This window comes from Halyomorpha halys, unplaced genomic scaffold, assembly GCF_000696795.3.
Source record: "Halyomorpha halys isolate HHAL.00 unplaced genomic scaffold, Hhal_1.1 Scaffold140.1, whole genome shotgun sequence".
Lineage (NCBI taxonomy): Eukaryota > Metazoa > Arthropoda > Insecta > Hemiptera > Pentatomidae > Halyomorpha > Halyomorpha halys.
In genome coordinates this window covers 77,812-95,657 of record NW_027105790.1, presented here as the reverse complement: position 1 = coordinate 95,657, position 17,846 = coordinate 77,812, and the positions used below count along the sequence as shown (strand labels likewise).

Below are 17,846 nucleotides of genomic sequence, written 5' to 3'. Positions count from 1 at the left end.
TTTATATGATATGATTGATTACAAATAGACTTATAAGACATTACTCCTCGGAGTGGAGGATGTTTCAGTGTATTGTTTCATATATAAAAAGTTTAAAAAAATAAATGAATAACCCAGCCGGAATGGTCCATTCTTTGTAAGCCCCCCGCTATCAAACCACCTCAGTTAACCCGCCTTCAGTGGACATTATATCTTATCTTAAAAAGCCATGGGGCAAGACAAGATTAAATGTATATATGTGTATATATAATTTTAGGTTAAGTGTATATATTTGTAATTGTCTTAAAATAAATAAATTAAGAGGTAAGAAAAAAAAATTCAAACTTTTATGGTGTTACAATAACGAAGTAATGAATTAACATTATCGCTAATATAAAAAAAAAATAAATAACCGCTAATAAGGTCAGTACAAATGCTGGATTATCAATGATTAAAGTGAATGAAGCGAAGTGTTATAGTTCGTTAACTTCCATAACGCTTGTTAAGTTGTTCGATTCAGATCTCTTTCTTTATTAATACAATTCGAAGTCACTTTTCCTCATGAGAACGGTGTAAGCCTTTTTTAATTAAAAAGAAAGCCTAATATACAAAGTTCAATGATTTAGAAATTATACCAAGATTGAATGCATGATTCAATGACCCTCGTAAATTAGAAAAACTTATATTTTATTTTTAGAACACATTAAGTTGTTAGCTACTACAATAAAATATAAATATAGATTGGACAATTTTATTTTTACATAACTTCATATAGGATACTTAAATTTCATAGAAAATATAAATTTTCGGCTTAATTTTATTTTTAGGATACCTATATTAAAAACCATAATAATTTCCGTTAAGGATTCATACTTTTTAATTCATAACTAAGCGATAGGGCTTTATTGATTGATTAAGTTAAATTTATTAACTAAATCTCTAACGTACTTATTTCATCCCAGAACTGGGAAGTTCATGAGGTTTATATAGATTTCAAAAAGGCTTACGATTCTATTGACCGCCAGGAGCTGTAAAATATTCTGATTGAACAGGGCATACCGAAGAAGTTGGGAAATCTTGTACGTTAGTTTATGATCGAAACGTTTAATGAGGTATGTATCGGTAATCATTATTCTGAGAAATTCGAGGTCCGGTCGGGTTTTAAACAAGGATATTCTTTATCACCTATCTTATTTAATCTATTACTTGAGAATTTCATTTAAATTGTGATGAATATGGAAAAGGGTTTAACTTTGGGTGGTAAAGTACCGGTGCTTGTGTATGCTGATGATTTTGTATTATTGGGTAAGGACTGTAGAAAAAAATACAACTTCGTTAATAAAGTAACGAACTAGGTCTTAAAATAATACGGATAAAACAACGTGTGAAGTTAGCAGCAGAAACGGGAGCAATTTCAGTAAAACATATATAGGAAGAAATACGATTGAACAGGTAAACAGGTTTGGGTATTTAGGATCTACAGTAACTAGGAAAAACGAAAAGGATAAGGAAATAAAAGCGAGATTAAAGCCGGGAAATGCTTGTTATATTTTAATATAAGATAATATATCTTAAAGTCAAAACTGCTTAGCTCGCGCCTTCTATCCAAAAACATAAAAATTAGAATTTGCAAAACTATTGTAATGTATTCAAATTGCAAGGTTAATTAATATTTTTTTTAACTCACATATCCACAACAAGAACCATGTGTTTTTAATGTTTATTCAAATACAGATTTACTTAACCTAATTGTAAAATTAAAAGAACAATCTTAACTAACAAAGGCCCTATTCTAACTTATTCTAATTATATCTATGTACTTATTACTAATTTATAATCTAACCTTCAATTAAAATACATACAATTGTTATCTATGTCCAAAGGTGAACAATAACGCGTACGTACTTGCACTCAGCTGGTCGTGACAGAGAGAGAGAAAGATCACTTCTCAATCCACAGTTTTTAAACACAACTAGGCTCACAGAGAAACCAAAAAATACACTAGCTTTACATCAATGTCCGTTCATTAAAAAAAAACAACCGACGACAGAACATATGATTTTTCTCTCCCTCTCTGTCAGATACCTCCCGCGCATGCGCTGCCATCACCAATTCTTCTGTCTCGTCTATTACACTATTATCCTTCCAACTGTTCTTTATGGAGACGTGGCCTCTTACTTTAAGAGAGGAACAGCGTCTTAAGGTTTTCGAAAATAATACTTTAAGCATGACGTAAAATATTCGGACCAAAAAGTATAAGTTAATCAGAGGATTTAGAAGGTTACACAAGGCCGTACTGAGGAAACTGCAACCAGTGAGAATTAACGGTAAATATAATTGAGGACAAAGCATTGGGGAGAATAAGATAAGCCTCTGAAATTGTTGGGCTTCGTAAAGATGGATTCTCAACACGTTAATAAACACTGAATTGACGGGTAAATGTTTAATTGGTAGACAAGTGCAAGTGGGAGGATTGCGTCAATATTGACCACGAAGATTTGGGTTTTGGGGTGTCTAGTAACGCACGACTAGACAGATGTGTGTGTTGTATCGGCATCGAACCTTTGAGCTCCGTTTCATATACAGAGTTCTAACAAACTGAACGAGTATTCAGCTGAGCAAGTAGATTTCCTGATTCAACATGAAAGTTAATGGGTAATTCTCAAACAACGAGAAATTTTCAAAAAAACGCCGTATGAATAATATGATTTTCACGAATGTGGTTCCCAAACTGGGTGCTCTAAGCATATCCCACTTTCTCAAAATATTGAAAAACAAAAAAATATTAGATAGCAAGTATACTGTGCATTTCAGCTACATATTTAACCACGTTAATATTTACGAAATACATGCCGCAATATTTTTCGTTCGACAAGGGGCTGTCACACCAAAATAAACTTTACGAACCGCTGCACTTAACTTCATGCTGGCTGAAATTAGAAATTTCTTTCATATTTCATGAATAGACATGATGAATCAATTAATTATTATCGTATAATAATTAATTCGATACCAGTTAATTATATTTTGCGTTCAAACTTTGTTTAATAGTGGTTTTAGCCAATAGATAACTTTAAAAAATAACATATTTAATTTTTTTTTTAATTGGGTCCTAAAATTTTCCGTGATTTGAAAATTACCCTAATCAGTTTGCCTGAAAATCGATTAAAACATATAGAGGTCCTTATTAACCTAGGAAATCAGTTTTTAAACTGTTTTCAATCCAAAAAACTCGGGTGTGTGTACACTTTTGCCTACATGACTCCCTGCAATCTAATTTATAAGACGTTGTCACGTCAAAAAATCCAAGATTCTATGTTGGTTCCCTCCCCCAAAAAAATGTAAAATGTGTTTACATAAATGATTCGCTAACGACACGTACATAATAATAATGCATAAAATCGATTGTCATTGAACTCTCAGGAATTAATAGAAGATCTAACTCTAAAAAGACTGCAATTTTAAATTATTTCACACACAATGAAAATAATAAAACAGAATCTAATAATATATATACATAGATATAACATTTAAATACAAGACGCCAATTGCCATGAATAAAATTTAGATGGTGTTCTTTCAACATTGCCTAATAAACAGAAGGGTTGTAATTATTAATGAAATGGCCCACTTCGCGTCTGCTGATTACGTTGGTTAAGAAAATGGGAAAGCTCATTTAGAGGGTTAACAACCCTTGTGGATTATGTGGGTAGCTCCCTTAATTTGTTCGTCATCAATACAATTCCAGGTTTGAAATTGTTACTAACAAAAACTAAAGAATAATTTATTAATCACTTAACGATGATTTGTTCTCTACTTTCTATACTGTTAATAGATAATGTTCAATATCTGCTTAATTTTTTTGTTAATGTTTACAATCACCGGTTTTTTTTTCATATTTATGACTATTTTTGATGAAAACAGTTGATTTTAAAATAGAAAAAAAAAAGTTTTTCCATGCCTGATGATGTGCCCGTCATCAAGATTATCTATTTCTTATTTACTTATAACTTATAATATTTTTTGTTGTATACATTGGTGATCATAAATTTTGTGATTTACAAAATAGAAATACTGTAAATATATTCAAGTTTAATCTAAATAATTGAAGTTTAACGTGAAATATGGGCTTTCCCCAAAGATATAGATGACTGCTATATTGTTACAATAATACTGATGTTTCGGGGCCGTTTGTCGTGTGATAAGATAGGACTGAGTGAGCCTCGTGTACCCTATTCTTAGCATATTCAGTGGGACCTCTTATGTACAACATTTAAAACAAAAGATTTAGGGTACTGGCCAGTCTGTTATTCCGCATAAATTGTGATCCATCTTTATTTTAATAATCTACGTTTTAAATATATGCCGTTCCGATTTCAGGTAGTTTTGAAATATTGCTCTATTTAACTATCTTAAAGTTTGTTATTCTCGTTTTAAGCAAATATTTCAAAAGTGATATAGGACCGTCGCTCACTACAAAGTACGACTTAGTCACTCCTGCTAGTCGACGTCCCGAGGGATGACTTTAGACTCTTCAAGTCTGAGGTCTAAATTTTCACTATTCAACCAGCGGAACGGCCCCTCCCCTTTCCAATAATTCACTAGCGTAAGTCAACCAAGTTACAACCTTCATTGGACCCCTCACCTAACCTTATAATGCCAAAAGGCAATCCGAGGTATCATTAACACCCAGCTATACATATAGCATACCTCCTATATGTGCGTATTAAATACCCACTAAAATTATTACAGGAGGGTATGAAAAAAAAAAAAAAGTACCAGATATACACATACCTACCTGTATGTATGTATTCAATTACTTATTTCGTCAGGGGGGTACGAAAAAAAAGGGAGGGAGGATCTTAGAGATATACATACATATTACATATTTTATCCTTGTAATATTTATGTATGTTTTATACGAATAAATAAATAAAGGAGGTCATGATAAAAGGGGGGTCCTAGTGAGACTGGTCCGGCAGGGAAGGATTTCTTTCTTTTACATGCCGTTGTCTTAGTGGGGCGGATTAATCATGATTAACATGATGATAATCTACGTGCGATTATCAAATTGAGATCCCTTAACACAAAGGGATGTGAATAACAAATTGTGAAAACAGAGCTCTAGAATTTCTTGAATGGCTAAGAGATCAGGAATGATTTATTAGCTTAATGCTTATCACGGATTGTGAGAGTGGTATACAACTGCGAAATAAGAGTTATAGATCATATGGTTTCCATTATTTCACCGAAGTTTTTTTATTTCACTTGGACAAAAAAACAGAGCTTTCAGAAAATTAATTGTGAGTGACATAGCTCTGTCAATGAAGTCGTATTTCCACCGCATTTTTGTTTAGAAAACGGATTTATTATTTCATGCTTGCAAACAGAAAATAAAGGAAGGAAAAAAGAGACCCTTAACCCAATCCAATTACAAATTTATGACTCCCTCACTCTGTAAACCACCAAAACCGTCTTCAAAGGGCTATGTAGAAAATATAAATTTTACCGCTATACCACTCCAACAGACTTAGGTATAGTGCTAAATTCTATAAATATTTAGGAAATTAAGACAAATAATAAACTAGCTACTTTTTGAATTTTAATCTCAAAGGAGCCGTAAGAACGAAAAAATAAATACATTAAATGCTAAAATCACTAAACCTATAAGATATTTTATGGGGTAAATGAGTGTCAGTATTTTATCTTTAGTTCAAAGGGGTTTCATAAAATATAAAAAATTGTGGCAGTCATAGGCCTGGACGATGGAAGTAAAACTTCTGGAAATGAAAACTATTAAAAATTATATTAAAACTTTATTATTAATATTTATTTCACAACAATACAATTTATCTTTATATTCTTTTCTTGTTTAATTATAATTATTAAATATAGTTTTACCTGGGAGTGGGTAGCTCATTGCTAAGGCAATGTGCTACTAACTCCAAATACCCGGGTTTCTTTAAGTAGGTAAAAATCTGGCGGTCGAGCATGATTCTGACCAAATCATCTCCTTGCACCACCTCTACTCTAGTAACAGTATTTCCTAACCAAGTACTGTATTTAGAACTATACCATTAACTTGTAAAATTTTAGTTAACATTTCTATTCGTATTATTAGTAAAGATTGATACGATTACCTTGTGTTAGCTAAAATAATATATGTAAAGATTTGATTGAATGTTTTCAGTATGTCTTGCAAGTACTGCGTCAGTTGTTCAGTCACCTCTTATATTCCTTTCGAATAGAGAGTTCATCATTCTTAAAAGTAATTTATCTTGTAGAAAATCTATTAACAGTTTTGATATTTATTCTGCAATATATATAATTAATTCTTCTCTTAAAATTAAAGAATTCGATGTAAATTTTCATTAAAATGTTAAATAAAGATACTGTTTTGAATTACGCCTCATTACATAGAGGACAAATACCGAAAATTTCCCTTAATAGTATACAATTCTTATTTTTAGCTTTTAAGATATTTTAATTAAAATTATTTAAAAAAATTATCATTTTATTGCTGGCTCTATCCTTCCCAAGTTCTATGCCTCCAAGATAAAGAGAGTAAAGGAAAATAAAATTAAAATTCACCTTATTACAAACAGGATCAAATATTGAACATTTCCTTCATTTACCATATGCGACTCGGAATTTGAGTTTACAAGATAATTTAATTCAAATATTTAAAAACTCGTCATTATTTCATTTCTCTTTTTATCTTTTCTAATTTTCGTTTCTTTATCTCTGCGTAGCGTCAAGGTGAAATTTTGATTAATAGCTTATCACTTACACTATGCAGCCACGATTTAAATTTATAGATATTTTAATTTGTATGCAAAACACATCCAGCTTTGTCTCCCACCACTTCCGTTTCATTTCGAGCGTTCCCTTGCGTCACAAATATATATATATATCCTTGATTTGATAAAAGAAGTTTTATCTTAAAATTGTGTTGGAATATTGAAATTAAAAAAAAAAAAAGTTTTTTTGTTTGTAGCTTAGATAGGTTTGTACGCTACGGGGATAACTTAATTTAATATAAATGTCTTCATTACCATTAAATTTAGTTGACCAATACATTCATCAATTAAAAAATGGTAAGTGATTGTGTTGGATAAATGAATATGATTTTGTTAAATGAACCATTTAAAACAATAATTTAATTTTTTTTTATATATATTAAGGTGTAAAAATATATAAACAAACTCCAATTTTCATCAACTATGACTCAAAATTAAGTAAAATTAGGTTAACTTCTTTTTTATCTAGGAAGCCATTGGGAATGAATTATTGCAGATAGTTGGACTTCCTTCTTTGCAGGTAATCGATGGGTCAGACCCAGTTCCAATATTGTCTCCTGTCAAACAGTCCTTAGTAATGGAGAGAAAATGGACTGGAACTTAGGTGTAATTACTAAAGAAGATATATTTTAGGTCTTTATTCTCTTTTCTATCAGTGAGAAAGAGAACGCTATATAATCATTATGTCTGGCTAGCAAACATCAGCCCAAGTTCCTTCCATCGCGAATACTCAATATATTTTCCCAAACTAATAGTTCGCATCTCAGCGAATATTAAACGAGTCTTGGCATATAAGGACGTCTTTATTAACTGAATATTTTTAATTTGGATCAGTATAATAATAACACTTGGTAAAATACATCTAAATAACACATTGTAAAAATATGTGGAATTTTATTTAATTAATTACTATCTACATTTATATTAACTTATGATTTGTCGGAAAGATAATAGTAAAAAAAGAAAGAAAATGACAGAATAACGACATGCAAGGGTATTGAAATAACTAATTTATTCTTGAACTCAAGAACTCAATGCTCTTTAGATAGAGTAGAGATATTTATTTTCATTGGATTTTTTTTAAACTCATGACCACCAATGTATGGAAATTCTAGTGAACAGTAGATTTCAAGGAATATATCCAGTCTTAAGGTCCAACAATTTTTTTTTTCTTCCTAAATTATCTTTTGAATTTATTTCATATGATGGGTTCATCTTTTTTTTGTTTCTCCTTTTTTTAAGGAAGGGTTTTGGTGTCTAATTCCTTTGTATTAAATAGAACACACTGTACGCAATAGAGTTTTCGCGAAAGCCGACTAACATGTGTGTAAAAACGGCTCTAATGGTTTTGATTAATTTGCCGGAAGTTCTCTCATCAAAGCACTTAACTTTTCTTTCATAGAATAAACCCCTCTAACCGTCCTCCAAATAATAAAAATTATTTGTGCAGAAACTCAACATTTCTTGGAAAATTATGTATTTATTTAAAGTTTTTCGTTAACTTGGGTCATATACACTTAATTCAAAAATTTATGGAGCCTAATTTAGCATACTAGAATACAATTATTCGATTTTGACGGTAAATTTGATATATTAATTTACGTATGGAAAGTAATTAAATTCATTTAAAAAAATAATTAGACCAGAATTAGCAGAGAAGCTTTAAATGTTTAAATTATTTTGCAATATCTAAATATTATTGAACAATATTTAATTATAAAATTAATCCCGTCCTAAAGATAAGTTTTCAAAACATACATTAATAACCAATACTCCATTATTTGAAAGAAATTGCAATTAGTTATATCAAGCAACGTTGTGAAAACTGGGAATTAGTGCGTTTCCTGCTGTTGAAATCCGTTAAACGTGTATTTAGAATAATTAAAAACTATTCATCAATCAGGACTTAAATTCTCGATGAAAAAATAATAAAATCATTTACAAAGCTAAGATCTATAACAAAAAAATCAAGCAATGATTCATCAAACATAAGCTACTAAAATGGTTGAGAAATTCGCACAAAAATCATCTTTTTTTCTCCTGTCATGATGGTCAAATTACTCATGTCACTTGATCAACCAATAATTAATTATTTTTATGAGGAGAAATGTCGGAGAAGTAAAATTAAGTAAGAATAAGATTCAGCCCTAAAGGATTTTATTTCGCCGTTATTAACTCATCTCATCCACAAATTTATTGTCTCCATGTCTTGTAATTTCTAGCGTACAGGGTATATATGCAAATAAGGGTAATATACAAATTATAATGAATTCACTTCAAAAGTAATACATTTACAAATTTGATAAACACGAAAAAATATTGTTCTATTCCGGCCCTGCACCAACTTACTCCTAAGAATGAGACAAAGATTTTTACAATAGACCTCAGAAGGGCCAAGGTCCTCAACCAAAAACGAGCAAGTTTACTTTAAAAGTGTTAATATGAAGTGTGATGCTTAACCAAGTATTTATTATTATTATACCAAGGTTTATTATCAATTAAACGGAGTTACAGAAAGTAAGAGTTATAGAAGAAGACAGTCCACAATTATTATTTCTTTTTATATTAAGCATACCATTCACTCACCTACGATGGTTCCGATATGCTTCTTCAAGGCTTCCGAAATAGCGCCGCCAGCTATGGTGTTGAAGCATGCGGAAAGAGCACTGGCACAGGCTGCAGTACCGATGAGGTACTCCAAGACCATGTTCCAGCCGATGATGAAGGCTACACCCTCGCCTACCGTCACGTAGGAGTACATGTAGGCGGAACCCGTCGTCTTCGGTACCCTCACACCGAACTCAGCATAGCAGGCTCCTGTGAAAGACCACAATATTGCATGCTTTAAAATAGAGGAAAAGAATTATAAAACTAATTATTATCTTATCTAAACTAATTAATAATCTTATGTAAAACAAGAGTTTGATATACATCTTTAACCAAGGAAAGGTTCAAATGATGTCCCTAGTAAATTCCAACCTAGATCTGAACAAAAAAAGAAATTATATTTAAATATGTCATGCTGATACTGCGTCAAATGCTGTACCATCATGTAGTACATTCCATCTTGCTGTACCTTCGTATAGAGTCCAGATACAATTAAAATTCGTAACAGAGAGAATGAAATAATGAATGTTTTCTTCATTTAAAGCGTGCAAAATGTTTACTTTTTATAATAATTCAAATGTTCAAAACTCGTTGTCATTACATTTCTGGCATTATCTGTTCGACTATGCGCTTTTCTATTTCGATGTGGCGTTCAGATACAATTTTGAATCATAACTCATTACACAGAAGATGAAGTTCTGAACATTTCCCTGTACAACGAACGTTCCATCCCCAACCACTTACGTTTCGTCTCGAGCGTTCCCTCGCGTCACAAATTTTTCAATTAACTCCTATATAATATTTTTCTTGAGTTATAGCGAACATAAAGATGTTTTAATTTTTTTAAAAAATGTCAATTGGCTTATATACAACGCTTAAATGATTTTAGTACCACTCAATCCTTTTCACATTAATCCAGAAAAATTTCGAATTAAAAACTATTTAATCCATTTTTTTCATAGTCTAATGAAACAGGACTAATTACAAGGCAATAAGAGAATGTATGAATTTGTTTAACTATTTAAAACTTTACATAATATTAATATGAACTATAATATACTGAGCTGAATATCTTTATTTTATTGAAATATATAAAAATGAAACATAAAAAAAGAGATTGTATAAAAGGCGGAGAAAAATAAAAATATATAGAAGCTACAGAACTGATTTTATTATGAAATTTATTCTAATTCTATTATGAAATTTGAAATTCTAGTGATCTACTAATAATATAATATATAATATCAATATTATACTCCATACTAGTATACACACCCTAACTGATCAACATTTCTAAAAAAAGAAGTTTATGGATTATGTTTTGAATTCTTGTCTTAAATTATTGCAGATATTTTATTAAATCAAAAAAATAATAAATTATATTATTTCAATTTCTTGAGACAGGTAATTATTTATTAAATAAATCAAAAATTGTATCCTTTTTAGTCTCAACACTTTTTATTTCAACATTCCAACGTTTCGGCCATTTCAGCCATCCTCAAGGACATCTTCAATTATACATTCTTCCTCACATTAAAATTTGTTTTGGAGGCTATTCTGCCCAGGTCATTAATTATAAGTTAAAAACCTATTTTTAAAAAATTTAAAATCATAAATATCTAAATCTTCTTATTTTAAAATTATCCACCAAATCACTACCATATACACAAACCATTTTGTGTAAAAAAAAAACTCAACTGGTTTGTGTATGTGGTAGTGATTTGGTGGATAATTTTAAAATAAGATGATTTAGATATTTATGATTTTATATTTTAAAAAAAATAGGTTTTAAACTTATAATTAATGACCTGGGCAGAATAGCCTGCAAAACAAATTTTAATGTGAGGAAGAATTTATAATTGAAGATGTCCTTGAGGATGGCTGAAATGGCCGAAACGTTGGACTGTTGAAATAAAAAGTGTTGAAACTAAATAGGATACAATTTTTGATTTATTTAATAAATAATAAATTATATTTTTTAGTTTTATATTGACTACATGATTAAAAAAGAATGGCGAATAATATGCATTTTTTATGACATTTTACTAAAAAAAAATATTCCTCTGGACCGTTCTTTTAATTGGAATATTTATTTAATCAAATAGCAGTTACTGGCAGAATCATGGTTTGTTTCAACGGCCCGTAGCTGAAAACAACGTGAATCCATTTTGCCTTTAAGGTACTGTCAGAATGTAGTGACCTTATTCCCGAAAATAAAGCTTAACGTTCCCTGAAGTTCAATGCCAACACCAGAAGCAATCATTGCCCTGCAGATCACCCTCCATTGAACATCGAAAGAAGCATCTCAATATCAGTGTATACGGTTCAACAATTATTATTCTCACTCACCTAAATATGAAATATATTACAATTATTGTAAATATTATTTACAAGGGGGAGTACTGAGGTCGTGAAAAATGTTTAATTCCAGTTTTCTACGGAAATACACGCATTAAGATCTAAAGCTGAAATAAGTTGCTGAAATTACATATCTAAGGTATATGTCTGGGAAATTACCGCGACTTTTTCGATAAAATCGACTGTTGATCGATTTTTCAGATTTTTTTCGAAACAGCTCTATGTTGATTTAACTCAGCATGGCAATGTGTAATTAAATGTTTAATATATGATCGATCTAATTCTTACTGAAATTTTCTGGCAGAACTTAAATGTCCATTTTGTAATCAAAATCTTCTTAAGTATCTTTACTTTGGTTTATTTCAAATTATTAACCATCTTTAATTTTGAATAGTAATGGAAATTAATTAATACAGACTACGAAAGAATTCGATAGGTAACTAAGGAAGATAAGAAGGAAAATATTTATTCATGTTTAAAACTTCTATGGAATATCCTGCCAAATATAATATAAAAATTTTGCCCTTTTTCGTTTATTTCTACAAATATCATTTTTATATTTTACTTCCAGGATCTTAACTGTTACTTTGGAAGTTATTTTACTTGTATGCGAAATTTTCATTTAAAAGATTACTTCGATAAAATATAAATTAAAAGGCGTTGAGCTGGAGAGGGGACTTAATCTAAAAAATAAAGTTTCTAATAAAGGACTTATATAACAGGTGCATATCGATACTTGATTAATGATCAGTAGGAGGTGATAGATTGAAGCGATCTGTAAAGCCAACAATTCATCACTCAAAGATTAAGATAAATTAAGGTGACCTGTCAAACCTGACGAGCATTTACGAACACATTAAAAAAGAGTTAATATTGAGCATAAAATATGAGTTTATGACAATATATTATGTATCATTCGATAGGTAAACATGAATCTTTGAAACGCCAGATCGAAAAATACAATAGAAATGTATTTAATGTTCAGTTACAGCTGTTTCAATACTTTCTAAAGAATACTGCCAATATCTAAAACGTAATCCTTTCAACAATAATTCGCCCATGACTAATCTGACTGGTCAGTTAAGTATAATAATTTTTAATTAAAAATAATAATTTTTTTGTTTATATCTTCATTGAAATTTACAACTGCATTTAATAATACATTCAGTAAATTTGTTTTTAATGGAGTGATACTGGTGTGTAGAGAAACTACCCATTGGTAGCACTCTAATAACGTTTTTACAATATAATGTTTCGTGGCTATCTTCTTTTCAGGCGCATAGGAGGGTTTTCAGGAATGGAAGAGGAGGCGAGGTTAGAAACTAGTGGGCTTGGATGGTGAGGAAGGAATGATAACAATAATAATAAAACCTTAGGTTAAGATTTAAAATAATAATAAAATATTAGGTTTAAAAATTGAAAAGCAAATATTTAAACAAATTCTATAGCCTTTGTTTTATTTTAATAGCTTATACTTTTTCACCCGGCATCAAACCATCAAAAGACGTGTGGGTGGAATCATGGTAACTGATTTCGTCTACATGACTATTTATTATTTCATGTTGGGTGAAGAGTTAGAGCTAATGATTTATCTATCAAAAACTTCATTGAGTGTGTTTAAGTATTTAGTTATGAAATTCATCAATGTCAACTTCTCTTACAATCGCCCGTTAGATCCGAGGTCATACCAATAATTTTCAGTTCAAAATAAGAATAAAACCGATTTACTGATGATATATGAAACCATCCTATTAATTAATTAATGTATCCTATTACTTAATTTATATCCTATTAATTAATTTCACCAGCATGGTTTTTGGTGATTTGGTATTTGATCGTAAAAAAAGTGCTAGCAATTAAATAAAGTATAACACTGGTCATTTGGTGTTTGAATTCTTTACTATAATTTTATTTTATGCTTCTTTTGAACTAAAAGATATAACCTACCTTTAACCTAAAAAGTGAATGTCAAAGAAGAAATTATCAGAGAACTTACAGTTTTAGATTTTTGCGGTGTTCATCGGAAGGTAATATATTGTATATTGGGAGGTAACCAAAATAATCCTATGATAACCAAACCGGAGGATTAAATATGGAATATTGCCTATAGCCGAAATTCGATCAAACCATTAAATAGCCAAAGGATTAAATATTTTACTATGTTAAATTACGAGGCACCGTGCGTGGAAGGATCAGAGTCGTTTTGAGTTCCCTTCGCCAACCTATAAATTTAATAAATAACACTAGACAGTAGATGAAATATTATTAAGATTTTATCACTGGATCTGAAGGTTTATTTTTTAGATATTCATTAGTTGGTATTGTCAATTTTAATAGTGTTCAAGTTAAATATATCGAAAACACAATGTCGAAATATTCCCGTCAAAAAGCCAAGTTTATTAATAACTATCGTATACAGTTAGTAACTTAAACTGTAGTAACCCGTCGAAATCTAAATGATCCTGTAAAATAATGATTACCCACTATAATGTTATAACACAGAAAAAATCCACAAGCTCATAACCCAAATTTATGTTTTGAGGGTTCAGTTTGTCTTACATCTAAATTTCTTCAACGACACTATATTGATTTAATGATCAGCAGGCAAAATAGATGTGTATATAATACTGCGTCTTGTCGTGTTGCTAATTACTATGTCTATACAGTATCGTACTATATCGTGTCTGTATTGTTTATAGCAATTTTTTAATTCAATTTAATCTCCGTTCTTGTTATTTCTCACATCGTTAGGGAGGGAGGGAGGGGGATGTTATCTACTTATAACTAACCTATTCTAAGAAGAGTGGAGTGGGAGCATGTTTTCATTTCGTGGTGCCATCCCAAAATAAAAGTCAACTTTCAAAGGCTATATTCTTACTAGCAAACTGCAGTTAGGAGGTTGTTAAGGTATACGCCTCAACTTCTACGGCTAATAACTGCCTCCGTCTATGGCATTTGTACCCTACGTTTCTAATTATAGACCTATCAATATTAATATTAAACAGATTGAGCGTTTGTTTACTTTTCCGATCTTGGCAATACCGAACATGTTCCCATCACAGAAAATAGCGAATTTACTTAAGTATTCAAGCTCAAAATAATATAAAACAACTATGTATAATAATAAATTGATGATTCAAACCCCATAATAGTATAATAACAGAGTATAAAAATCACAACGAAAGATTGTTCTAGGGGTGAAGCAGATCTAATCATAAAATCATTTTTGTCTTTTTAAAATAGTTTTAGTAATAATCCTAAAAATTAGAGTAATCGCGAACTTGGAGAGAACGAAATCAGATTAAAGATATTTTATTTTTAAACTTAAATTACGCATACAATTTCGAATATCGAGAATCATCTACCAACTAGGGTTTTATTTATTTTATTTTTTTTACTTTAAAAACTTTCAGTAGATGATGTAGGATCCTTAGAAATAAACTTTGGACGTTTTATTGTTTGAATCGAGTGGGATCTTGAAAACATTTTTCAAATTTAAAATAATTGTAAACACTATTTTCTAATGAGCATATAATCTTCTATATAGCAACTGCGAAATCAAAACACTGTTAAATCTTTATCTATCTTTAATTTATTAATTGGATGGCGTTTTGTACTATTCTTTGTCCATTTTAGTCTGAATTAATCCCTAAAATCAATTGAAAATTTTCATCATTTTTTGAAAAAAAATTTGCTAAATAATAAATGTTTTTTAAACATTCTGTGTCACTACAATTTTAAAAAAATGTTTTAAACATTAAACTTGCTATCTATCATGTTATGACATTAATATTTAAATGGCAATATTCTATTAATCCTTTTTTTTATAATATAGCCAGAAATGACAAAAAAAAAAAAAATGTAAATGTTGAAATTGTTTACAGGACTTAAATGACAAATATTTACAAAAATATTTTCCCTGAGGTATCAACAAAAAATAAACAGTTCTCATTGCTATCAAAAATAAATAATGGATAAAGAAAAAATATTAAAGAATTTAATGAATAAAGAAAGGAAAATTAAAGACATCCCAATCGAATAGAAGTCAACTTTCAAAGGCTGTATTCTTACTTGTACACTGCAATCACGAGGTTGTTAAGGTACACGCCTCAATTTCCACGGCTACAAACTGTCTCCGTTTATGGCATTTGTACCCTACGTTTCTAATTATAGACCTATCAATATTAATATTAACAGATTCAGCGTTTGTTTACTTTTCCGATCTCAGCTATACCGAACATGTTTCCATCACAGAAAAAATGCGAATTTACTTAAGGATTTAAGCTCAAAAAAGTATATAACAACTATGTATAATAATAAATTGATGATTCAAACCCCATAATAGTATAATAACATAGTACCAAAATCACAACGAAACATTGTTCTAGGGGTGAAGGAGATCAAATCATTTTTGTCTTTTTAAAATAGTTTTAGAAATAATTCTAAAAATTAGAATAATAGGGAACTTGGAGAGAGCGAAATCAGATTAATTAAAGATATTATATTTTTAACCTTAAATTACGCATACAATTTGGAATATCGAGAATCACCTACCAAATAGGGTTTTTTTTTTTTACTTTAAAAACTTTCAGTAGATAATGTAAGGTCCTTAAAAGAAACTTTGGACGTTCTATTGTTAGAATCAAGTGAGATCTTGAAAACATTTTTCAAATTTAAAATAATTGTAAACACTATTTTCTAATTCAGCATATATTCTTCTATATAGAAACTGCGAAATCAAAACACTCTTAGATCTTTATCTATCTTTTATTTATTCATTGGATGGCGTTTTGTACTATTCTTTGTCCATTTTAGTCAGAATTGATTCCTGAAATCATCAATTGAAAATTTTCAACAATTTTTGAAAAAAATTTGCTAAATAATAAATGTTTTTAAAACATTCTGTGTCACTATAATTAAAAAAATTGTTTTATACATTAAACTTGCTACATATCATGTAATAACATTAATATTTAAATGGAAATATTCTAGTAATAAATTTTTTTTATACATAATATAGCCTAGAAAAGGCAAAAAAAAATTAAATGTTAAAATTGTTTACACGACTTAAATGACGATTATTTACAAAAAATCCCTGAGGTATCAATAAAAAATAAACAGTTTGCATTGTTATAAAAAATAAATAATGGATAAACAAAAAGTATTAAAGATTTTTATGAATAAAGAAAGGAAAAATAAAGACATCCCAATCGGATAGAAGTCGAGGCAACCCGATCTTTATCAACAGCTTTAAGGCTTCATTATCTTATTATAAACTGTTTTATTCTTGGTATAAACAAAATTTATATTTCCTTATGCGTAAAAAATCGTATTTTTATATTAACAGAAAATTACCAATTTTTGTGTTCCAAATTATTGGAATAATAATTTACTAATTTATAATACCCTCTCTGGTCTTGAAATTTATTTTTCAAAAATAGTGTTATCTTCATATGACCCCACCAATTTACACACAGCTTGGGGACGTATTTAGGACGAGAAATAAAAATTGGGTGATGCAGACACCGCACCATCTTAATTTAAACAAATTACCAACACCGTAAGGAGCTGAAGAGGTAAAATTTATTAATTATTAAATAAATCTGACAAAAAAGTGGTATAAGATTAATAATTCATACTCATGTAAATCCATTAAAATACATGCGTTTAAAAAAATCGAACCCTAATGAATAATTCCTGCTTAATTAGCCATGATTTAGAGCTTAGTTCACAACCATATCAATTATACATCAGAAGTTTAATTAGAATTATTAATCTCTTTAATCTGTTGTGTAATTTGGGCTATATAATTTAAAGGATTCAAGGGATTCCCTATAATTACTATTGATTTTGTTTTTAATATTTAGCCTCTCCTGGATTCAACCAAATAAATAAATTAAATCTAGTCTTGTAAAAATTGCTTAGAATTACGTTTTAGCTAGAAGTGGATGTAAATAAAATTCTGGTAATGAATTTTCAAGTAAAAATCTTTGAATTAATGATAAAGAAAAATTTACAACTCGACAAGGACCGTAGTCCTAAAACAGTAGATTTTTCGGTTGGCCGCCCAATGTTTTAGACTTATTGCCATATAATGTAAAT

General features: G+C 29.7%; 1 protein-coding gene across 1 annotated transcript in view; it reads right to left on the bottom strand.

Annotated features, from left to right (window-relative positions):
* The window catches only part of LOC106678399 (solute carrier family 7 member 14), a gene marked incomplete at its 5' end in the record, with an annotated part of 170,552 nt that overhangs the window by 87,395 nt on the left and 65,311 nt on the right, over window positions 1-17,846 (bottom strand). The window contains 1 exon segment of the mRNA XM_014416879.3: window positions 9,366-9,596. Coding sequence (XP_014272365.1) covers window positions 9,366-9,596 — 231 coding nt within the window.